The following is a 24,957-nucleotide window of genomic DNA, read 5'->3' as shown; positions in this document are numbered from 1 at the left end:
AGAGAGAGAGAGAGAGAGAGAGAGAGAGAGAGAGAGAGAGGCAGGTTTCGCCCACGCTCTTCTCAACCATGCTCAGTTGAATCATAACAGTCAGTAGGCGAAAAGGAAGAGAAAACATTTCCACGCAGATTCTGACGTATGTGCATCTCCAGTCCATCAGGGGTCGTACAAATGGGAGAAAGTGGAAGAGAGGGAGTTGTTGATAGCCTCCAGCAGTGCTTAGTCTGTCCCTCTCGCCATGGGACATTAATGGCTGGTTTGTCTCTTCATGAAATCCATCACGACTTTCCTCAACAGTTCAGTCAATACTTGCTTCAAGTAATCAAATGTTCATGACAGGTTATGGCAAAAAGGGAGCTCAATGTCATTGTTTCTCAGTTAGACCTTTAGCGTGGCCACTTTGTGTGAATGAATGTTGGTTTTCTTCCAGTTTTGCACTGGCCCACTCGCTCGACCGGCTCTATTCACCCATGGGCCACCAATCAGACATTACGCAGACTTTGTAATCGGGAGCTGGCCAACGTAAGTTGTGTTGCATTTAATTCCAGTATCAAGGTCCACCGGAAACAAGTCTGCTCCAGTTCAGAGTTGGAATGAGGAAAGCTCTCCTGTGATCTGCAGTCATAGTTCACTTTGAACTCCACTATGGATGTTAGATATCTAGGTCTTAATGATGGAACAGGTGTGCTGATGCTGAGTCCATATAAGTTGTCGTAATAATTATGAGTCTCCCACTTGTAAATAGCATTCATGTCAACTTCTCAATCCTGTGGGGATCATGCGTTGAGTTGTGTGACTGTCTATCTGTCCACAGCTAATCTCACACACTAATGGTCCCATCAGCCTGATCACTTTTGTGTCCCTTTATGACTGTGTGCTCAAGAATGTCTTGTGGTTGTGTTGATTCACACTTTTTATATCGTCATTGACAACCGACTCCTTTCTCCGAATAACTGGCGGGTATTAACTGCAACTGATCATTTATTAACTGCTGCAGTAGCAAAAGGCATCTCTGGAAATCGGCTCGGCCAAAAACAAGCCGTACCTTGTCCGTCGCGGCTCAAACACTAACATCCATAGAAAGATTTGATCTCGTTTTGAAACGGAGCATCTGCAGATTAATTCCATACCTGATATGTTATTATCAACTAAAGTCCGGCACAATAAAAGATGAATGAATCCCTGCTTTTGCTATCGTCATCGCCATTTTAACCGTATAGGAGCCAGGAGGGACAATTGAGTGAGATTCACCTCTACGGTGTTTGAGAGGACAGGGAGACACACCTGGTGGAGATCTGCACTCTACTGAGTGCACTGTTCTACTTGGTGTCATCTGACCTTTTCATATAAAATGCAATGGTGAGTGCAGACTCTTAAGTGATGACTTGAGTGGCACTCGTGTCCAACGGGTTGAACATCCAATATAATCGGTCATGGGCGAAAAAAAGGTTTCGTCAGTTTTCTAAGCTGACACCAATGAGTATGTCGTGTGGACTTGGAACAAAGCATTTGTGTTTAGTGCTAATTGGCCAACTGAAGATGATGAACATGGTACACTTTATACCTGCGAAGCATCCGCCTCACAGATCCAGCAGTGAAGCAACCGATTTTTGGGCAAGAAAAGTATTTTTCTGGTGGGATGCATGGCTCACTGCTTCATCTTGAAATTGTCCGTTCATTTTGGGAAACCAAGGAAAACCAGATGAGGTTGCAGGTTCATTAACTGCAGCTAAGAGAAACCAGATCTTGAGTAGATGACTAGATTGACCAGTACGACACTGGGACCTGAGCATCAGATCGAGAGCCACTGATTCACCGTTTAAATGGAAATGTTGCATAATGCAAGTTATCTCCTCTCCTGTGCTTCATGCGAGCTGGATCCAACAAGTGAAAAGCACCGAGCTACAATAGCTTCCCTCTCCAACCTTCGGCTGCCTTCTTCATGTACAGCACCAGCATTCATAATGTTCCGCACACTCCATGCTGAGTCCTTGATAGATGCAGTAATATAAATATCTGAGTAGCTGAAGAGGTTTCACTCATGCACCAACTGTCCTCAACCACAGCAGGTTACAACCCCTTCAGAGGCAGACATTCTGTCCTCCACGTGAAGAATGTTGATCAATAATTGCCGGTGATGTGACACTTTACAACAACTTTACTGCAGTGAATTTGTACAAAAATCCAACAATTGGCATAAGATCCACAGGAGAGTAGAGAGTGCATACCTTATTTGCGTTAAAACAGTGTTCAACGTATTACCTGAGATATTTTTCACTTTCTATCATTATACTATCATGCACAAAATAGCTTACTTACAAAAGAACTTACTTAAGTGCACAAAACGTATTATACAGAAAAATAAGTAAAATTAACATTAGGGCGGCTACACTTGACACAGTTACACCAAAATATAACAACAACGTTCTCTTGAAACGTATGACATGTTCGAAAATTAATACCGACTGTTCAAAATCCATACCTGAAAAATCTGGATAAATAATCACAAGAGTGACGTGGTACTTTTTCCTCACCAAGAACTTTACTGCAATGAGGAAAAGATGGCGATTATTGACCACGATGTAGATCACAGTTTAACACTATTCTATCTGAAATTACACAATAAAGAACAAAGCTAGCAATATATGTAATCAAAGTGTTATGAACTATTTCATAACTTTATGGTTTTAGTAAATCCTCATTATGTTATTCATGAATGATCTTTTTAACCACATCACAGATTTTAACATAACAGACCATGAATTTACCATTAACTTCAACTTGTAAAAGTGCATATTTACCAACTTGTCACACATGCACCATAAAAGGCAAAGGCACATGGCGTCCTTAGGTCCAGTGAATCACTCGTCAGGCACACCAAGTCTGTCTGAGTTGAAGGTTAGGTGGGTTTGGAACGTTCCAAGGTTTTCCAGGGAGCTTTTCATGCAGTAGAAAAAACACAATCTCAGGCAGGCTGAGTCAAACAAGAACCCTGCAGGAGGTCAGACCAGCAGCTGGTTATTCTAGAGAAGTGACTGTGCCGTCAGCTCTGAACTGTGAACCGTCATTTGGGAAATATTGATTTGTTGTTTATGTCCTTGTTTGTAATGGCACAGTGAGAAAGAGGGATGCTGATTGGCTGCAGTGTTTGATAGGATCACTGCTAGCTGGTTTGTGGGCGTGTTCCTGTCTGTAGTGTCGAGGTTCATCAGTGAACGAGTAGTGAGCCACGCTCCTGCGTCACAGAAGGGATTTACCACTTCTAACTGCAAATGGCGGCGGCGGCGCGTTTCACAAATGATTCACTGTTGTCGCTCACTCCTTAACTACTTTCATCGTCAGCTCTGGAAAGAAATGACGTTCTATGAGTTGCTAAACTTAACTTCTGATGGTTTGTTCCTTTGACTGTCTAATAATGAGGGAAATGGGTTTACATAGCATTCTGTGGTGCTTCTGGTGTTTGTTTCACTCGTACTGCTGGCCCTGTTTGTCTGATACATGATAGTCACAGTCGGTGCAGATGCCGCAGCACTAACTCACAGTACTCTCTGTGCCTTTCTATTATACCGAATCTGGCTATTCGATGATCCACACGGGTCTGCAGTGCCATGCTGCCGACTGACAAACTCCTACACAGATATAGGAAAAGTGGACGTCTGGCACTAGTGGGTGTGACTCTTTCTGTATCTCACCATTCAATTTTGATTCTTGGAGTCATTTATTTGACCCCAAATTGATTCTCGATTAAAAATGGATTCTGGACATGGTCGTGTTAATTTCAGGATCTGCTCAGTTCACTCTGTGCAGTAAATTCAGTGTGGCAAGTTACAGCTTTGCTGGTGCGACTCCTGTTTGAGCTCCTGGTTCTACAGAACACGTGAACATCACAACAGCTACATGTTATTCCCCTCAACGCGAGCTAACTCTACGTCTTCATCACTCATTCAGGACGTCAGTGACAGTCATTCTTCTTCATCGGGCTTCCAAATATCTGCATCAGAATAACGTCTTATATTCATTCAAACTCATCCAGATTGGGTGAGGAAAGCCCTCCTGCCTAAAGCTGTCAGACTGGTTTCTATGGTACTGCCTGGATCTTTATTAGCATCCAAAGGTGTGTGTGTGTGTGTGGGAGGTGTAATGATTGCGGCTCACTCATGGCTGTTTCACAAACTGCCTTGGTTGCCATGGTTACACATTCTTCTCAACTAGAGACAAGGGACGGGGAAATCTCTCTCTCTCTCACACACACACACACACACACACACACTAGACTGCATATGTGACATGTTTGAACATGTCTCCTTCCCAGCGGATGGTCACACGGTGACCATGTTTGATTTATGCTGCAGCTGGAGCGGGAAACCCCGAAGACGCCAGGAGTCGATTCAAATTGGTGATTTTATATTCAGTAGCTGGGTGAGCACCACACTTCACCATATTGAAGGATCATTTAAGGTGCGCTGGTGTTGTACTTATCAGTGAGGACATTTGATCACGTTATTATTAGTCAGCTTATAACAGTTTTAGCTTTATTACATTTCATTCAGGATACGTGCAAATTTCCAGACAATTTTAGAAATGTATATTATTGGGTGTTAACAAATGTCAGTACCTGGTGACCCTAGATTGAGTTTAACACAACTTTACACTTAACCAGATATTTGAAAAATGATATATACACATATAGATTGATGAATATTAAAATGTATGTTGTCAGTAAAAAGAGGAAAGTGAGTTTGCCAGTTGTCTGTAGGGGTGGGGATCACCAGAGGTCCCGCGATACGATATTATCACGATACTGCGATATTATCATGATACTGCGATATTCTGAGTATTGCGATAACATATTTAGCAATTTATTACAAACTTCAAGTTATGTCCCCAAAGGAAAACTGTGTCAACATGTTTTATCTAATAAGATAAAGTTTTCAGTCTGTTCATCTCACTTCAATCATTTTTATTGCAGCAGAATATGATTGTCAAGCAGACAGACTGACCAACAATGTCATAAATGTTGCATGAACCTGACAAACTGAACTGTTTGTATGACTACATAGTCCAACTTAACTGAATGCAAACGTGTGGACTCAGTATGTGAACTATAACTCATATAAGTAGGATATTAGAGTTATATAACTCAGTATAACTTGTGATGCGTGGACGTGGAGGGCAGAGAGACAGTTATGCGCCCGTTGTGAGGCCAGATGTCTCTTTGTTTTGACCAACTTCCTACCAATCACGCTGACCCAGGACCTTTGCTGACCTCACCAGAAAACAATTCGGCACCATCTAGTGGACTGAAAAAGTAATTGATTTGATTTCTGTAACACAAAAAAAATGAAAAAAAAACTTTTTTTAATAGTTTATAGCATAAAAGATTGATACTTGACGTCCATGTATCGATACAATATCGCTACGCAAAATATCGCGATACTATGTATCGATTTTTTCCTCCACCCCTAGTTGTCGGTCACATTTGCACTCCAACTGAATCTGTAAGCAGAATATTCACCACCACCAACCCTGGTGGTGTGGACCGGTGGAGATCAGAGATTGTGTGAAGACCAGAGTGAAGACACGCAATGTGGCCGTTCTGCTGCTCTGCTGCAGTGAAGCTAGAGTTCTCTACGGTTGCATTTTGGCTGCAATGTTGGCAAAGCGTGATTCTCTATTTGCCAGAGGGTTAACTGTTAGATGAACTGGTTTGTGACAAGCACAGGGACACAAGCCAATGAGATAAGCACAGCCACAGAGCATCAAACCAGAAGAGAGAGAGATAAAGAGTATATATCAGGGTCCCCCTCTGCTCCATTCAATGGTTGTGCCACAGGTCCTATTTTGTATTGATTTCCCTCCGCCTGCACATTGATGTTTGAACAATGACTAAGTGTAGTCAATAACTACAGGCCATTACAGCTGACATTAAGCCAAATCTTGCTGAATTATAGTCTGAGTCACACGGACATGTGTTCTCCTCTGGGCTCTGTGGGCGTTTGGTAATGTCGGTATTTGTATTTTAAAGCTTCTGGTCAGAATTTCGACACTTTCAACACATTCCTACTCCAAACTCGTCAGTTTTGGACTTCTCTAGGAAGATGAGTCGATTTCCACTAATGTCTTTTTTAAATGAACATTCTAACGTAGCTTTAATTCGTTTGGCCAGGCTGAGCAGAAGATTGTGGTTTGGGTTAAAGTAAGTGTTTGTGAGGGAAGAGGCTTTAGTTAAGTATGTAAATGACGTAACAAAACTAAGATTAAAAAAAGTGAACATTGACTTGGTTTCACAAAGGACACAAACAGCCGTGTCCTGGGTGAAAGTCTTGTGTTTGCCCCACTTGGTCTATCTTGCTTATTATACAACATCAGTTCCTCTGACCGTGTAAACATGAGGGAGATGGGTTTACATCGGAGTTAGTTGAGAGCCTTGTGCGTCTCATACAGACACTAATTGGTTCCTCAGTGCATCTGAATCAGACTCCGACCAAGCGACTGTATTTGACGAGTTGGGAGTGAGGAAGGGTTGGTTTTGTATGGTCATTGAACCTCTTATGCTATTGTTTCTAGATGCATTAAGTGTCTGCCAATATATGATAATATAGTGACGTATTGAACTGGAGCGGAAGTGCTGCTGTCGTTGAATTCAGAGATTGTAATCAGTTAGCTGCCATGTCTTCTTGTCTTGTGTTTTTTTCTGAGAGCAGAACACCGTTCAGCAGCCAACTGAGCTTTCTCATATTTCACACATCTGACCAGCACATTACCACACCATCAGTAGTAGGCTCTCAAATGAGCGCTAGTTTACTTCTGCATGAACACTCGAGGACTACAGTGGCAGCGGTTGTCACTGTGAGTCACTAGGAGTGGGTGATATGGATAACATTTACTGTATGTGTCATTTCATATACTGTTTGTGTCCAAGACAAATCTCCTTCGGGACAATAGAGTCTATCTTATCTTATCTACATTGTGATGTATTCCATATATCTGTGAGGTGCGTTTTCTGTCAAATTAATTGAGAAACCTTTTATATACATTGGCCAGACTGGAATGTCTGATTTGTCGAATGCAGCAAATGAAATACCCTTTTGATATGTATTGGTATTTTATCGACTGTTTGATGAACCATAACCTGAGAATTTAAAGGGATGGCCACTGAGTGGGAAATCTTCCAATGGTACGCTGCCATTCAAAGGTTTGGAATCGGCTGTACATATTGATTTCTTTCTTCTTTCATGATGTATTTTTTTACCAGCAATAAAATAATTCAGAGACTAAATGTTTTATTTACTTTTGAAATAGTTCTGGCCCCAAATAAGAAGAATCAAAGGATTAAAACTTCCATTTGAATGTCCCCACAGTGTTACATGACGGGGAGAATACTGTTGGAACGTGGGAGCTGAATTAGTGACCCTCAATCATTATTGAACTCTAAATATTGAGTGAGTCTCCAACAGTGCTAACCCTACACTAACTTATTTCTATTGTGAAGTTTGAAGAACAGCTTTGCTAAAGCAACACGTTGACTATTGATTCCAGTTTGGGCTAGGCTGCTTTTATTGTGAAACTCTTGACACTGGAACAGGAAGCTGTTCACACACATTGATGCTGGGCTTCCAGTTTCTTTTACCAATGACTGCTGATTTGTTCTATTGCTCAGATGGATCTTTGTCTCTTTCAGTCGTCACTCTGGTGGAATTATTATAGTTTTTTTCCTCCTTGTACAAAACAAAACCTCGTTATAAAGAGGACTTTCTATAACCTAAAAGCATGAAAAGAGCATTCAAACACACATAGTAGCACGCGATTCCAAACTTTTGGGACTGACAGTAGCTTAGGCTATACAATAATTGAGCTCAGACAGACTGCCAGAAGCTGCTCAGGGTCAATAGGATCATGGGATTTCATCCTCCGCCTGCACAAATCTATTCAAAAAGTGTTCATTGCTTCCGGCATTAATCGTTTTTATGGGAAATATTAGCATTCAAGCATTCATTGGTTTGTAGTCGCTTAATCGTTATGCCCTTGTTGCGTTTAGGTCAGAATGGGTACCAGACCGTGGGTCTCAACTCAAGGGTTCACTCAGCACTCAGAAGTAGTCTGGCTACATTCAATGCGTATCCTGTCTGCGTATCCTTTCGGTGCTGGCATCCACCCTCAGAGTGTGACTCAAAGGCTTTTTGTTCCCCAGCTTCCATTTAGCCTAAAATAACTTGATCTCAGCCCTATTTTCATTTCTCCTGCCGCCTACACACAGCATCAACCCAGTCTGCCTGGCACATATGGCTCTTTGAGAAATGCAGCAGGAGGTGGTGGTAAGAGACGGGTTCAGCCGTCAATCTCAACTGTTTTTTCATCCCATCCATAAAATCTCTCTTTTCTCACCTCTCCTTCTAGAAATTTACATTCAACTGTCAGTTGTATAAATAGCTAATCTCCGGTTCTGCTCCTCTTGGAGATCACTGTGTAACCGATAAGTAAATCTTAGCCTACATTCAGTAACGAAACAAAAAAATAGTCATCACGACAGCAGTTTACGGTCTGTTCCAGTTGTGATAAGTGTCTTTGGTTGTCTTCTTCCTGTCGCTCTGTTAGATTATCCCTCATGACACCATCTCTAACCCCTCATGAACTACAGTGGTTCCGTTCACAAGTGAAGGAGAAAAACCGTCTGAATGGACTGTGTTGTAGTTGTGATTTGGGCATCATAATTGGTCGGACCAAGTCAGTTCCAGTCTGGGCCAGTTGACAGTAGGTAGTATAATAAGGACCTGTCCCACAGCTGGCGCACAGCAGAGCACCGCGCAGCTGTTTTTGCCTGAAAATGATTGGCGGTCAGGTTGCGTTGTTGGCGCATTGCTATCTTAAAGCAGCAGAAAACGCCATGCACTTTGACCATGTGCTATAAATCTTTTAAATAGGGCCCATAGAGGATCATTTCACTGATGATCCAGTTGCTGCCCAAAAGAGTTATTCAACATGACAGAACAACAACAACAAACGTTTGCAGTAGGGGGAGGAGCATGTTCCCTCTGTTCCTGGTGGGAAGTCAGTGAGGGATCGTGTACTTTGTACGGCTTTGAGTTCTTGAAAAACGCTATACCAATTTAATTTATGATAATAATAATAATCTAATAATAATGATTATAATATGATAGTCATGTCAAATTCCTTGTATGTTCAACATACACTGGCAATAAACGGTTTCTGATTCTGATTCTGATAATGATAAAAATGGTAAGAAAATAACAATGCCAATATGCCAGTATGCCAATAATGCTAATGATAATAATAATAATAATTTATTATCATTCTTGTTGTTGCTGGTAGTTAAAATCTCTGGGACAGTGTGATCCTCTGTTTGCCCTCTAAAGCTCGATAAAACACCCACCAAACCCTTTAAAGCCCTTTAAAGCTCTTTGACACTAACACACACACACAATTTTAAAGATGATCATTCATCGTTTTCTGCTGAAGTTATTTCTTCAGGTACAACGGTTTATCCATCTGTCTAATACTGCTGTGCAGTCTCTGGCGATAGGGCAGGTTGCCAAGACTTTACTTGGCTGCACACAGTCGCTGCACCCAGCAGTTGTTTGCACAAAAATATGTCAGAACAGAACCATCATTCTCAACTCCAGTTGTTTTAACATTTCTCCTCCATTTTCATGCTAGGCTAGGCTAATCTTGTCCTGCCCCAGCTCTGTACTTACAGACGTGAGATATTTTCGCCTCACTCTCATAGGTCACCTATTGTATAATTCCCTCTTAAGTCCTGGGAATACCTTCATTCAGATTCTAAATGACTCACCTCCATCTACTCATGCTTTATATTTGCTCTGGTCCTTTTCATAAGTCCTCTTTGATGTAATCAGATGTATATTGGTGCTAGTAGAAAGAGTCTGTGTGTTTAAGACCCCGTTATTTTAGTCCTTGTACAGTAATGTCTGACTTCACGAACGCATCATTTGAAGTGAATCACTTCCTCCCTCGATTCAGTTGCGTTTTATTTTTAGACAGTGTAGTGAGTACAATGTCTTTCCATTGAGACCGAGTAATTCAGGATTCCCAACCCATAATTATCAAAGAACACGCATCCAGTGTTTAATCCAGGGTTCTTTCACATGGAAGGCAACATTAATGGAAAGAAGAGAAGCGTTCATTGACACTACTCATTATATAAGTTCAGTGAATGAGATGTATCTTAAGCCTGTGGCCGCTATATTTCATGTCCTTTTTTTCTCTATGAAAAAAGTAGTAGTGGTTCTCTGGGAAATCATGATATAGATGCTACTGTACTTCCATGTTTTTACTGTCTAAGGCCATTTGGTCGATTTGGTTTTAGTCGTTAGCAGTAAGGATTCATAAATAAATTGATAATTTTCCCACACAACAAAGGCTGTCAGGGACTCTATCGCATCTCTTCTGACTGACATTAAACCGTGACCTTGACAGCAACAAACATGGATGTACATCACTCTCTCATTCAGTAAAAACTCAGAGGATACGAACAGCGGTCTCCTGAGTGAAAGTCTACGTCTTTCTCTCTTTATACTCCGTAAGTTGCTCTGACCGTCTTATAATGACGCTGGTGCGTCTCATACAGACACTAAATGTACCTCCGAAGTGCAACGTTTAAAAACGTCATGTTGCAGATATTTCAGGAAGTCACTTTCCCCAGCTGAGAAGTACCACGCCACTAGATTGCTTACAAATTGAAATACAGTTGTCGGACCTTGCACTGTATTGCACCGATTTGACGTAACCAGTGATGACATAACAGTAGTGGTGCGACAGATCGGATCAGCACAAAAGGAAAAAACATTGAGCAAATACAACTCTTATAGATCCCCGATCATGTGTTTTTGCCGCCGATACGAACAGCTGATCATTGATAATCTATATGTACAGATACAGATCCCTTTGTTGTTTCATTATAGCAGGTGGTCTAGAAGGCTCCGGACAATGTCATTGGTTTTTTTGCAACCGTCCTGAAAATAATTTCAAGCATTCTGAAGTCAGTAAACTCAACAATTGTAAATGTTATCCTATTACTTTGTTTGTATTGTGTTTTTTTTCTTCATAAAAATACACAATTCAAATGATAAGGTAGGGCTGGGCGATAAATCGATTTAATCGATTAATTCGAATGTGTGCTTTAAGGCGATGTGTTTTATTGAAAATCGAGAAAATCGCCCCCACCCCTTTTTCCCGTAGTAGAGTGCGCGCGCATTGTTTACAAACTAAAACAATGGCGGCCAGCAGCTTCACTGCTGCCGCCGCCACCTCACAAAAACAACCCAGCATTTTGGAGACATTCACCAACTGTACTCCGCATGAGAAGAAGAGTGCCCGGTGGAAAGCCATCACGGATGCAGTCGCGATGTATATCGCAAAAGATATGGTGCCCATATACACCGTGGAAAAGCCGGGGTTTATTCACCGTCTCAAAGCTTTGGACCCCAGGTACGTGCTACCAAGCCGTAAACATTTTTCTGACGTTGCCTTGCCTCGGCTGTACAATAGTACACGCCAAAGGATCTCTGCGGAGCTGGAGGGGATGTCATTCTACTCCGCAACAACTGACCTGTGGTCCAGCAGGTTGACCCAGACACCGATCCACTTGACTGGTGGAAGCGTCACCAACTTAACTTTCCAAGGCTAAGTACTTTAGCAAAGAAATACCTCTCTGTGCCAGCTACAAGTGCCCCCTCTGAGAGGCTTTTCAGTGTGTGGGGGGGGGGCATTGTTACATGCCACCGTGCATGCCTGAAGCCAGAGGTAGTAGACAGGCTTGTCTTCCTGGCAAAAAATATTTAGAAAAAACATGCACTACTGTTTAATACTGTTGGTTATGTTGTGAATGCACTTGATTTTGTTTACATGCACTTATTTACTGTGCAAAATATGTTATGTTGATGTTAGATCAGATGTTGCACTTTTGAAAATGTGAATGTTAAAGGGTCATATACATTTTATTTCATGCTGTGTTTGTATCAGTGTATTCAGTTAGAAAAGCTTACTGTAAAAAGTTACATTTGCACAGTTGTTTACAATGGAAGGCTACTATTTAATGCCATTTAATGTTATGTTTAATTTAATTTTATATTTAAATGATTCAGGCAAACAAAAGAGTGACCAAATACTTTTTGTATACTACAGGCACCTTTCTACAATGTTCAGGTTTTGTTTGCACTTTATTTTTATCAACCTACTTGGGAAAATCATCACAAAATAAAAGAAAAAATTGTTTTCAACAGCTTCTGTCATCTGCAAAAAATTTTGGGGGAAAAAAATCGATTTAAATCGTGAATCGGATTTTTTGTAAAAAAATCGGAGATTTTTTTTTTAGGCCATATCGCCCAGCCCTATGATAAGGAAATCAAATATTGTATATTTATGGATTAAAACAAATGTCATAAGTTGTTTTAATAATTCTTTTTATAATCACATCATGATAACGTTACAATGTACCTTTGCCCAATACTTACTTCCACTAAGCAGAGTGTGAACGCATCATAATGTAACTTAACAGAACCGTTGTTCGTTGACCATTAGCAGTGCTGCTAAAGTTATTAGCTGTCCTCCTGTCAATTACATGTTTGCAATCAGTGGCGGCCGGCCAATAGAGGGCCACGGGGCCTGGCGCCACCCACCTTGAGCCACAAAAAATAATAATAATAATAATTATACTATTGTTAATTAAAAAAAATTATAATATTAATAAATTATACAAATTGTCAATATTTGTGTTTTTGAGCTATGTAATATACCCAGTAATATTTGTAAAATAGGATAACTGCACAAAATAAATGCTTTTCCCTGCTTGTCCTCTCCGCTGGTGTACCTCTCAGCTGTCCCCGTGCACGTCTCTACTGCGCGTGCACGTGCTGGGGCCAGATCGATTTGGCCCAAGGAAGACGGGTCTAATAAGCAGCTTAGCCAATCACTGATTAAAGAAATAAATGAGTGACTTACAATTTAGCCAATCAGCGCCCTAAAAAAGACTTCCGGGAGGGCCAGATGAGAATGGCCCTCCCGGAAGTCTTTTTCTCCCGGAGCGCCCGTGTCTAGTTCTCATCTCGCGTGTTCTCGCTACCCAGCTGGACGACGGTCACCGGCTTGCGGTAAAGAAACACAACGAGGAGGTGGATAAAAACCGGCACATTTTATCAAAAATAATTGATTGTGTCAAGTTTTGTGGAGCTTTTAAGTTGGCTTTGCGTGTGCATGACGAGACTGACTCCTCGGACAACCCTGCCGTGTTCAAGGGACTGGTGGATTTTGTTGCGTCCCTTGACGGTGTGCTGGAGGAGCACCTGGAGGCAGCCAGCGTTTTTAAAGGGATGTCGAAGACTGTACAAAATGAGCTGTTGGACTGCATGCTGTCGGTTGTAAGGGATTACATTCTGGAGGAAGTAAAGAACGCTGATTTTATCGCCATTCAAGCAGACGAGACGACGGACATTTCCACCCACTCGATGCTAACGGTAACGTACAAGAGCGTTTTAATGCTCTGGCTATGCTCTCCATGGACAAGGAACTTGTCAGGGACATGCCTGACTTCAATAAGAAGGTCATTGAGAGGTTTGTATGATTGTATGATTGTATGAATAAGATGTCCTTATTATGTCAGTGTTGGAATAAATGATAACAATGTAACTGCAAAGTACTAATGCGTTTTTGATACCTTTTTTCTTTTTTTTTTTGCATTGAATTATACTATTTGCTGAAATTGATTGGATGGCCCTACCCAAAAAAAAATCCACCAGCCGCCACTGCTTGCAATGTAACATTATCGGAGATCAGAAAAGCGTGTGCGTGCGTGCGTGCGTGCGAGAGTGTGGGGCTTACCTCAGCTCACTGGGAGTTACTGTAGCTTGTTAGCCCTTCTACCAGTGGAGCTGTCAATTGTGTTAAGCAGTGGTGTCATGGGCCAAGTAGGACAGACAAAACTCACAGACATGCAGTGGCGGGCCATGCATGTTATACCTGGGCCTGCACTTGTAAAAATGAAGCCCAACACCTACAAATACACTATGAGTGCAGACACATGAATACCTGCATGACGGGATGCGGCGGCATTAACGAACAATGAGTCAAAATCAATTCAAGGCAAGTTTATTTGTATAGCACATTTCAACAACAAGGTAATTCAAAGTGCTTCACATAAAACCATTAAAAGCATCAAAACATAAGGCAAAAGAAAAGGAGATTTAAAAAACAGTGCAAGAAATAAAATGCAGAAATGCAGGAAATTGATTAGTATATGAATTGAATGTGGTTCAATTAAAGGCAGCAGCAAACAGAAAAGTCTTCAATCTTGATTTAAATGAGCTGAGGGTCTCAGCAGACCTGCAGCTTTCTGGGACTTTGTTCCAGATATGTGGAGCAGAAAAACTGAACGCTGCTTCTCCATGTTTAGTTCTGACTCTGGGAACAGATAGTAGACCGGTCCCAGACGACCTGAGGGGTCGGGATGGTTCATAAGGTAGCAGCAGATCAGAGATGTATTTTGGCCCTAAACCATTCAGTGCTTTGTAAACCAACAGCAGGATTTTAAAGTCAATTCTTTGTTGGACAGGAAGCCAGTGCAAAGACCTCAGAACTGGAGTGATGTGATCCACCCTCCTGGTCTTAGTGAGGACTCGAGCTGCAGCGTTCTGAATCAGCTGCAGCTTTCTGACGGACTTTTTACAGAGACCTGTAAACACACCGTTACAGTAGTCCAGTCTGCTGAAGATAAATGCGTGGACAAGTTTTTCCAAATCCTGTTGAGACATATCAATCAATTCAGCTAAAACACGCATTCCGCCACACACTCAAGAGCATATTATTCATATCAGAGGGAACAATATTACCCATATCATGAAGATGACACCATAGACAAATGAACAGAGCAGTAACTCTCCTATCACTCCCTTCAGGAAACACACGACTCCATAGTTCTTGTTACTAACGGATTTATTCGTCTGTCAACACAGAGAGAGAAAATGAGTCCACTGGAAAACACATGAACCTTCAAAGTAGATCACTGGACCACTTAAACTGAGAGGATTTCTTACGAAACTCATACCTGCACTCAAAGTGCAAGCTGATTGGATGGGTTGGTCTCGTCCACGGAGTAGAAAAGAAAAAGGACATTCATGTGTATTAGTCATCGTCCCTTAGCTGCCTGTGTTTATGTTTCGATTTAATAGTTCCAGTTCATGAATCAACCCCCTACTTTTTCTTTTGGTGTTGCCCAACGGCTTGTTATTGGTTACCAGCTGGACCACTCGGAGCCCTTGTGTGTGGGATTTCAGCTGATTATATATGAGATATGGTCACATTACACTTTCGCTGAGGAACATTGGCTCCATCTTTCATTCAGCTCAAACAGCAGGCCGATCCAAGCAGTCAGCTCCAGCAGACCTGTGGATTAGACTTCTCCTGTATTCAGCTTTGACCATGTGGAGGTGCACGACCAACCAATAGAAACACTGATGCCAGACGGCGTGTTTATAATCAACTTTTATTTCAGACTCGAGTCCATATAGTATCAAAAAAAACAAATACAACAACAATATATAAAATACAATATGAGGACACCAAGACACAAGTGTAATCAGTGCAGTTAAAAACAAGTCACTCGTTGTTAAAACATACAGGCATTTGTTCCAATGTTTCCAGAAACAAGAAGTTTGTGTTGCATCAGTTAAGGCTTTTATAATTACATTTTCTGAGTCATTTAACCGACATTTAAATTTGTAAATAAAATTCCTCAGCACAGCATGGACGGAACATTACGACTCACAAACATATGACTTGCACTTGTCAATCTTGGAAGCTTGAGCAAGATTCTAAAAGCATCATTAAATGGACCTGAATCTTCTTCATGTTGGCTTTACTACAGCTGCACCACAGGTATACAGTGAGTACAGTCGGCTCTGAAGAGAGCTGTTTTAACATCATCTGTACACATATGAAATTTACGTGCCAGCATATAGCTTGAGCATACAATTTGCACATCGTCATCATCACTGAGGTCATTCCTGATGATGTGACCCAAATATTTCATTTTGTGCACCACATTTAGCTCTTGACCTCCCATAAAAAATGGGGGAAAATGTAGCTTCTGATCCTCCTTGGTTTTAGCGATCACGATAACACTCTTTTTAGAGTTGAATTTGATGTCATACTGCACGCCATACCGTGAGCAGACTCTGAGCAACTGCTGTAAACCAGCGCTATAAGGAGACAGGACCACTAAGTCATCAGCGTACATCAGATGGTTAACAAGACTTTCCCCACCATACATCCTGTCTTACACTCTTTTAGTTTTTTCTAAAGATCCATATATAGATTAAAAAGAGCAGGTGACAGTATTCCACCTTGTCTGATGCCATTGGTCAATAGGAAGGGTGCAGATACACTCTTACCCCACCTAGCTCGCATGGTTTGATGTGAATACCAAAGTGCAAAATCCTAGTCAAGTATGGAGGGACCCCTCGCTCTGTAGCTTGATAAACAATTTACCATGATTAATTCGATCAAAAGCTTTAGATGCATCCAGGAAACACATCAACATTGTAGAGTTATGTCTCCTGTACTTCCGTCAGTGCGTATATGCATAAGTCTGTGCTATGTTTACTTTTAAAACCAAATTGATTGTCAGTGGTTATTATGTATTCTTGAAGCCTATCTAAGAGAATTTGTTCTAATACTTTAGAGAGTACCCTAGCAGGAGCAATTGGTCGGTCATTTTCAATGCTGGATATTTTACCGGTTTTATCTTTGATTACTGGCACTAACAAAACAGTCAGCATAGAATCAGGAAGTACACCATGCATTAACAATCCAGAAAAACACATTGCAAGTAAAACTGAAATCCTATGGCTCGCATGCTTCAGATGTTCTGCTGTTATTTGGTCAAGGCCACATGCTCAATGGCATCCAGCACATCATCAGGTCTAATACACACACCAGCATCATGAGGAACATCACCAATATTAAATGTGTCACTCTTCACACTGTTGAAGATATCACTATAATGTTTACTCCACAGATCTGCAATACTGTCCGAACCAGTAGCCCCATCACTGTTGGATGGCAAGGGCATCTTAGTGTTATTGGCAACCTTAACTTCTCTACAGAGATCAGAGACATTATTCTGCTGAAGCTTTTTGGCCATGGAGTTTGCCCTCATGGCCTGTTCATTTCTTTAAAAAAGTGCACAGCATATTTAAATCTAGCATTTGTGTGTTTCTTGTGTTCACACTCTGGACCATGTCTTGCTTTTCCTTATAAAACCCAGTTTTTAAAAGCTTCTTTAGCCTCTAGATGGAGTTCAGACACATATTCGTTCCATCCTGGCCTAAGATTATGTTGTTTAGCCCTTTTTTTGCAGAATGATTTACTAACATTATTTAGACAATTCACAATTTTATCATACATTAGGCATAGATCACTATTGTGGTTTTGGTTTTTACAGTTAATGTTGCCACACAGAATTGCATCAAGTGGTAATTCAATATTACTTAGGCTCTTATCAGTTTGTGAGTTGTAATGCAAGAAATCATCTTCTGTGAGCTTGGACCAATCTACTTTCACGTGTTGTTCATGGTTATCATTACTGGTCAACTCAGGTAGACTCTCAACATGTGATGTCACAGAGACAGGTATGTGATCTGTTGTAGCTGCTCATACAGGATTGCAACATCCTGGAGCCAGTCATGAGCATCAGCTGTACATATACAATGATCCAGCCAAGAGGTTGTGTGCCATGCTTCACTGGTGTATGTGGAGCTATTTACTGGCAACATAACTTCACTGGAAAGAACCAACTTGCTATCTTGACAAAATTGCATGAGGTGTTGACCAAACAGGGAGTTATTATCTGAGATATCAGCGTTCATATCCCCCACAACAAATATGCTTGTATATGCACTCTCTTTGATAAAATAACTTATAAAAGCAAGCCTATGAAGGTATTCATCCTCATTTTGAGAACTTTCATAAGGAGTGTAAACATTTAGAATTACAAAAACATTCTTATTATGTACAACTTTAACTGCTATGCACCAGTCCACCTCTAGTCTAATCACACTGATCCCCCCCCCAGGTATTCTGCCACGCACTATTCCCTTGCTTAGATCTGTTGTGGATTCTCTTGCCCCATGAAAATCATTATTGACAGAGTTAAGTTTATCCAGGTCTTGTTTGGCTAAAAATGTCTCTTGTATACACAAGATATCAGCGCTCTCCATGAGTGTCCATAACAATGCGTCTCGCTCTGTCCCAGGCGCAAGCCACGCGAGTATTAGACACAACTCCAACACTCATGTTTCACGTTCATATCTGCATGGCAGCGGATGTCCCAGCCTCAGGCATGTTCCTTCCAACAACAGGTGTTTTTACACCCAGTGACCCTACAGCCGCAGCCTTGCGGGCTTCATAGAAACGCCGTACAAAAGTCCCTTCTGGCCAAAGCTGTGGCTCATACATTTCGCCTACCTCATTGCACTCGGCGGTGATTTTGAAGGAGCTAAACCGACTTGAAGCAGTGTCTATCTTTTGACAGGTTACATCTAGGGTTGGGCATCGTTTGGGTTTTTTCCGATACCGGTGCTAAAATGATACTTTTAAAATGATACCGGTGCCTGAACCGATACTTTTTTCTTCAAATTGAACAATATATTAACTGTTGAAAGTACACTATAAATATAAATAAATACAAAACACTTGGCTTCAAACTACAGCTTCAAACTTTTTAACTATGAACAATATTTTTTACAGTATACTTAAATAAATATAAATAAATACAAAACACACACACTCTGTACACACACTACAGCTTCAAACTTCAGCAATTATTTTACAGAAATATGAGCATATTTTCCTTCTCTGGCAAAATACGGCACGTCTCATGACTTATTTAATTTTACTAGTTGGTGGCGGTAATGCGCCAATTCGTCATTTTCCAACCGCCAGTTGGTCTCAAAGGAGGAGAAGAAGCTTTTGCGTGCCTGTGTTGTGCTTATGAGCGACAGCGCTAAGTACCCCATTGTAGTAATGCTATGAGTGAGGAGCGGAGGACCGAGTCCTGCTGCCAGGACGGAGTCATCAGAGTAGTGTCAAAAAAGTATTTCAATCGGCTCAGGCACCGAACAGAAGCACCAAAATCTGCGTTGCGTTTCGGTCCGGTAGATACCGGACGTATAGGAACCGGTGCCATGTTGGCACCGAGTTTCGGCAGAGTTTTTCTTTTAGATACATTGCCAGTGTGTCAGAGTCCAAGTCAGGTGAGAATTTTGTAGCGAATCCACTCACCAGTTTAGTCTTTATAGTTTATGTGTGTCCAGCACTGGTTCCAACAATACCGGTAGACTTCTTCTTTCTGGAAGGATCTGGCCGGGCTCTGGGCTGTATTTCAGTAGTATGCTTTAGTCCCTCTCGTACTACACGGCTCCACACAGGTGACATGGCCCCGTCGTTTTTCCGCTCCGCATTCCAGGCTCCCTCCGTTGCGCTGGCATCCAGGGCCGAGGATCCAGGCGCCGGCGCCACACTCCAGCTCGGTGCCTCCTCGTTATCCTGATGAATGGGCGCAACCCCTCTGCTTAGATCAGGTTGCTCCAGGACCAAGGCTCCATGTACCTGAGTTACACGTTCCATACCCCGGCTCGGTGCCTCCTCGTTGACCTGGCGAATCAGCGGACCCCTTCCGCCCAAGCTAGGCTGCTCAAACCTGCATGCGTTGGTTTATATCCGCTGTTATCACACGGAGACCCTCGCAGACATTTGTCTGCACACACAGCATGTTTCATGGAGGCCATGTCTGTGCTGAGACCGAGCAGGCAAGAAACGTCAAGCGTGTTGAAAGTCACAGGCGGAAGTTCGTCTATGTAATGAGACACAAAGCGAGGGATGTTCTCACCAGCCTCATGAAGTAGTTTCAAACAACTCTTGATATTATTTGCGTCCTTTTGTGCCCCCTTATGTGCTACAAAACGTTGACTGGAGCTTGGGCAGAGTTCAAAAATAACTTTCTTTGAACTCTCAATCCAATCCGACCCAAAATGGTTCACAGCTAATAAAATAATATTGTCCTGACTCAGATTTTTCATTTTGATGACGAGAAAGTTTAAAAGTTCATCTTCCACAATGATTTTGCCATCAATAGCCGTGTAGATCTCTGGATTAACTCAGTGCAGCCGCTTTTCCACCAGCTGCCCACGCCATCTTGGATATCTGACGTCAGCGTGTCAGAATAGACCATTATTGTGACTCACCCCTTTTGCAATGTTTGAAAAATGCAGATGTCTTTGTTCGGCTGTTTCATCACCCTGTTTAGTGCAACATTACACTACTCGTTCAGGTACTGGTTTAAGTCTGTGATCATCATTTTGAGACTGTCCTATTCAAAAAACGACCCCATAGGTTGTTCATACAAGCAGCCGGTACATTAGGTGCCAGTATGACGTGTGACTAAATCCTCGTAGAAAATTAGATTCGGGTGGATGGATGGGTCAAGCAAACACAGGACCAGTAAACTGCTGTTTGTGTCCTATGCCAAACCAAAAGTCAACATTGAGTTATTTTGTACTATCTTAAGAAGTATACTGAATTTACTTCACTTACGTGGCATAGTTTAACTGACGTATGTAACTTCAGTTATGTTACAAACATACTTATTTGAACCCAAACCATGACATTTTCCTAAACCTAACCAAACTGCGAACATTTCACAACGTTAACCACATGTTTAAACTTACGCTTAGGTATGAGGGAGTTTTGATGTCCTGCCACCGGTAGGGGCGCTAAATGCTAATTTAGGAAATGTTCCTGTCGGTTGTATTAAAGAGCAGGGACAAATGAAGTTAGGCAGCTTTTTCATGGTCAATAACCAAGCCAATGAGGGCCATTGTGGGCGACACTAAAGGTGATGATATAATCAAGGCCGACGAGGTCCATGTAGCAAATAAAAAAAGCACACCCGCTGCACGTAAGTTTTGATTCTATGACCACTCTAACTGCCGTTGAATGCTACACTAGCATCGTCCCTCTGCTTTTTATTATCTAATTGGCCTGCCAGCCTCCAGCACACACTAACTGTAACCACTGTGTATTTTCTATTCTGCTGACATCATGCCGCACAGAAGTTTGAATTCAACTCATCATAGGGTTAGCACTGGCACAGCATAGGTTCAAATCTACGAGCTTTTCTTGGTGGAGTTTGCATGTTCTTCATGTGTCTTTGTGGTTTCGCTCTGGTTGCTCTGGTTTCCTCCTACGGCGCAAAACCGCAAGGTTTAGGTGAAATGGCAGTAGGTGTGAATGTGAATGTTATTTTGCCAATGTGTGACAGACTGGCAACCTGTTTAGGGTTCCTCTCACCCAATGTATTCTGGGATCCCACTCACTCAATCCTTCACAGCACCATAGCTAGATTGAGAGATGAATGAATCCAAAATCAAAATGAAGTGACAAGTCTAGGTTTTGAAAAAATACATAAAATATTAAAACAATGACATTTTTAATAAATAACTGATAAGTGGGTATAGGGAAGTATTAGGAAAAGCTAGAACACTCTGGTAAGTTCATAAAATGACGTGACTTTACTGTAATGCAGCATTTAAAACTAGCAAAAGACAACAATCTAACACCTTATCTTGTCTCGTATCACAAAATGTATTATGTCGATATGTTGCAGCCCTAAAAACAAACTTGTTTGTTCGTGCTTAAATGGTTTACTTTTTGGGAGGCTGTGGCTCAAGGGGGAGGGCAGATAGTCCTTTCACCACAAGGTTGGCTGGATTCTACTGTCCGCATGTTGAAGTGTCCATGAGCTAGACACCGATATCCAAGTTGCTCTCAAGGTGCTTTGCAGCAGCACACTGCACCTAAAATGCTAAGCATGGACTATCGGAACAAAAAGGATCATCAAAATCAGAAGGGACGCATGGGGCCAAACCTTTAATAAAGGACTGTGGGGCGCATGGGGATGCTAGAATTAAAGGTCAAAAGTTGAAAGGTCTTAACATCTACAACAGTAATATGATTTAATTAAGGGCTTGTCACTGTCATGGACTGTTTTTGTCTGACTTGTTGCCTTGGATTAACCTTTTCTTGTTGTTCCTCTCTCTTCCTGTCTTCCAGAGTCTGCAGCTCTCCTCTCAGGGACAGTCTTCTGCAGCCCTTCTCTGGTCACAGGCCTACCTGGCATCTCTCATCCATACCATTCCTCTTTCCATCCACCCATCCTTTCCCCCTGTCATGAAAGGCCTGTCCAGTAGTCGGAGTCACCATCACGTGGTCTCCTATGAACCATCATACGATCTACTGGGTCACCATGTTGACCGCAAGCCATATTTAATCAGTCAGAATGACATGCCTGTGCCCATTCCCATGCCGCATCAAGCGGAGCTGTCCTACTACAACGCTCAGCGTACCCCGTACCCCTCTGACAGCAACAGCATCGTCCCATACGGAACCTTCCCAAGGAGGTGCCACTCCACCTCCTCATCCCACCATCCTGAGGTAAAGGATGAGTGTATGGCCATGGTACCATATGTAGGGGGAGGAGGAGGTGGAGGTGGAGGAGGCTATGGGGGCAAAATGCCCACCCGGGTACCAGCAAACTTTGCGGACCCATTTGAGCATCAGCCATCGTTCTCCAGAGATGGCTACCACACACTGCAGTACAAACGCGGAGTGCTGGCCCACAGTGGGGGAATGGGAGCCCAACACAACAACAATGACAGCCCAGGGAGAATTCGCCACCTGGTCCACTCAGTCCAAAAACTCTTCACCAAGTCACATTCATTGGAGGGGCCACACCACACACAGTCCTCCAAGGGGGCCAATAACGGCAGTGTTAATGGTGGTGGTGGTGATGGTGGAGGAGGAGGTGGTGGTGGTGGTTCAAGGGCCAGCCCGGAGGGTGAGACTCCACCGGTGGGAATGCGCCAGCGGAAGCGCAGCAAGAGCCGCGAGCGCTGTCGATCTGCGGAGCCCAAGCATCGAAGCCACCACCACCACCAGCTCCACGGCTCAGCGTCTGCTCCAGGCTCCGGGTATTGGAGCTCAGATGACAACCTGGAACGGGAGCTGTGTCTCTACCACCCTCACCACCACCAACCTCCGCCCTCACCCTCACCATCCATTTCCCCATCGCCCATCGCCATGACAATGGGCCGGTACCCCGGCAACAGCCACGACAAGTTCCCCCAGACTCCCCTCCCCAGTCTCTCCTCCTCGCAGTCCCAGCAATACTTCATGATGGACCCTTACGGCACACTCAACGAGCACGCACACAACCACACCCACACACACCATGGCCACACGCACCACCACTCTGCACTCAAAGCCTCCCGGAGCAACAACGATGTGAAGTATGCAGCGTCGTCGGCATGTGTGCCAGTTAGTGGTAGCAGCAATAACAGCGGTGGCGGTATCGTTGGAGGAAGTGGCCCCTTGATGTCTCTGGGCCTTGTGGACGGGCCCCTTGTGAAGAAAGGGGCATGGTCATCAAGCCTAACGGTGAGCAGGGCCAGAGAGGTCTACACCAACAACAGCAGCCACAACCAGCTTCGAGCCAGCGCAGGATCCGGTAACCTAAACCTAGATAGAGCTCTAGTCAAATCTAAGGGCAGTCAGCAGCAGGAGCTCTCTTGCCATTTCTTACAGGTAACTAATTCCTCCCTGACTCTAATCCAAAACCAGTCGATTCACTCTTCCCCCCCCCCCCTCTTTTTGCTTCCCTTTTATCCACAACTTACTTTCCTCACCAATGTTTCTTAAAGTCAGTGGTGTCCAGTCTTGCGACTCTCCAGGTTTTCAGTCCTACCAAACTCTACACTCTCTGACTATGCTGAAGAACAGCTTCAGTTAGAGAAGGGCAAACCAATCGGTGGAATCCATCACTGGAGTGGCCATTCTAAAGTTTTGGAAAATTTGGCCACGAGTTCCAAGGCGTGCTCAGCTGCTGTACTGGCATCATTTTTTATGACTGTATATTGGTCATGAAGTACTAGTTTAGAGGGATGAGCTGTAACAGTTTTAGGTCATCCAAATGCCAAATTTAACTTAGGACACTGGATGTTTGCATCTTTAAAAGTTCCCAGAATTATTTACTGATTGAGTTTTTAGATATATGAACTAAAACCAGAAACACTACAGGTGACAGTATACAGATGTGGATATATACGACAGACAAGTAGAAAAAACAAACTACATTGTGCTACAAGTTAAAAGGGGTCATAGTTCTAGTTTGCCTTAAGGCATTGTTTGAGATGGGTCTTAAAAGTGGAATATGTTCAATTGGACACAACCCTTATTGGGAATGATGAGCCATTCCAATGTTTACCTCCCTTTACTGACAGCACAGTGTGTCCAAATGTGGTGTGCCATATGTGGAACCTCACAATCTCCTCTAGTGATGGTCCTGGTGCCAATGCCACTTTCAGCCTTTTGTTAAACAGATTCATTTAGAGGAGGTAGGGCGAGCGCATGCAAACCCTTATACATAAAACAAGCATACTTGATTTTTTTTAAAATTCTCAATAAATTATATTTTTCTAGAATGTCACTATGTTAATCAAAGCTTTTACAGCTTTCTTTAAAATTATTCCTATTGATTTAGGTGTCATCACACAGTTGGTAAAACAATACTTTAATCCGATTTGAAACACAGCTTCAGACTTTATTCAGGATCTGTGTACAACCTGCTATGACGCAGTTAGAAAGGCCCTTTGGAGATGTGGTGACGTCCCGGTACAGTCAGTGAGCAGAGGGAATAACGAATTGCGCTGCCTCTTTCAATGTATTCTGAGAAGTTTCCAGGCAGCCGGACATCCAGAGTATTTCAACAATTTTGGGATTGTGACACTCAATTACGAATACAGTTCCTACAGTTCCTATGATCCTCAACATGTTGCTATTGTCACTTTAATCATGAAGGTGTCACTATGATAT

At 42.5% G+C, this 24,957-nt stretch overlaps 1 protein-coding gene across 1 annotated transcript in view; it reads left to right on the top strand.

The window, feature by feature from the left end:
• Positions 1-22,257: 22,257 nt before the first annotated feature.
• The window catches only part of dlgap1a (discs, large homolog-associated protein 1a), a gene marked incomplete at both ends in the record, with an annotated part of 97,007 nt that continues 94,307 nt past the window's right edge, over positions 22,258-24,957 (top strand). The window contains one exon of the mRNA XM_079284501.1: positions 22,258-23,670. Within this exon, the coding sequence (XP_079140627.1) occupies positions 22,258-23,670 (1,413 nt within the window). The remainder of the gene's footprint in view (positions 23,671-24,957) is intronic.

The sequence above is a fragment of the Melanostigma gelatinosum genome, assembly GCF_949748355.1.
Source record: "Melanostigma gelatinosum genome assembly, chromosome: 15".
Lineage (NCBI taxonomy): Eukaryota > Metazoa > Chordata > Actinopteri > Perciformes > Zoarcidae > Melanostigma > Melanostigma gelatinosum.
Note: the sequence above shows the minus strand (reverse complement) of the source record. Positions and strands in the feature narration are given on the sequence as shown.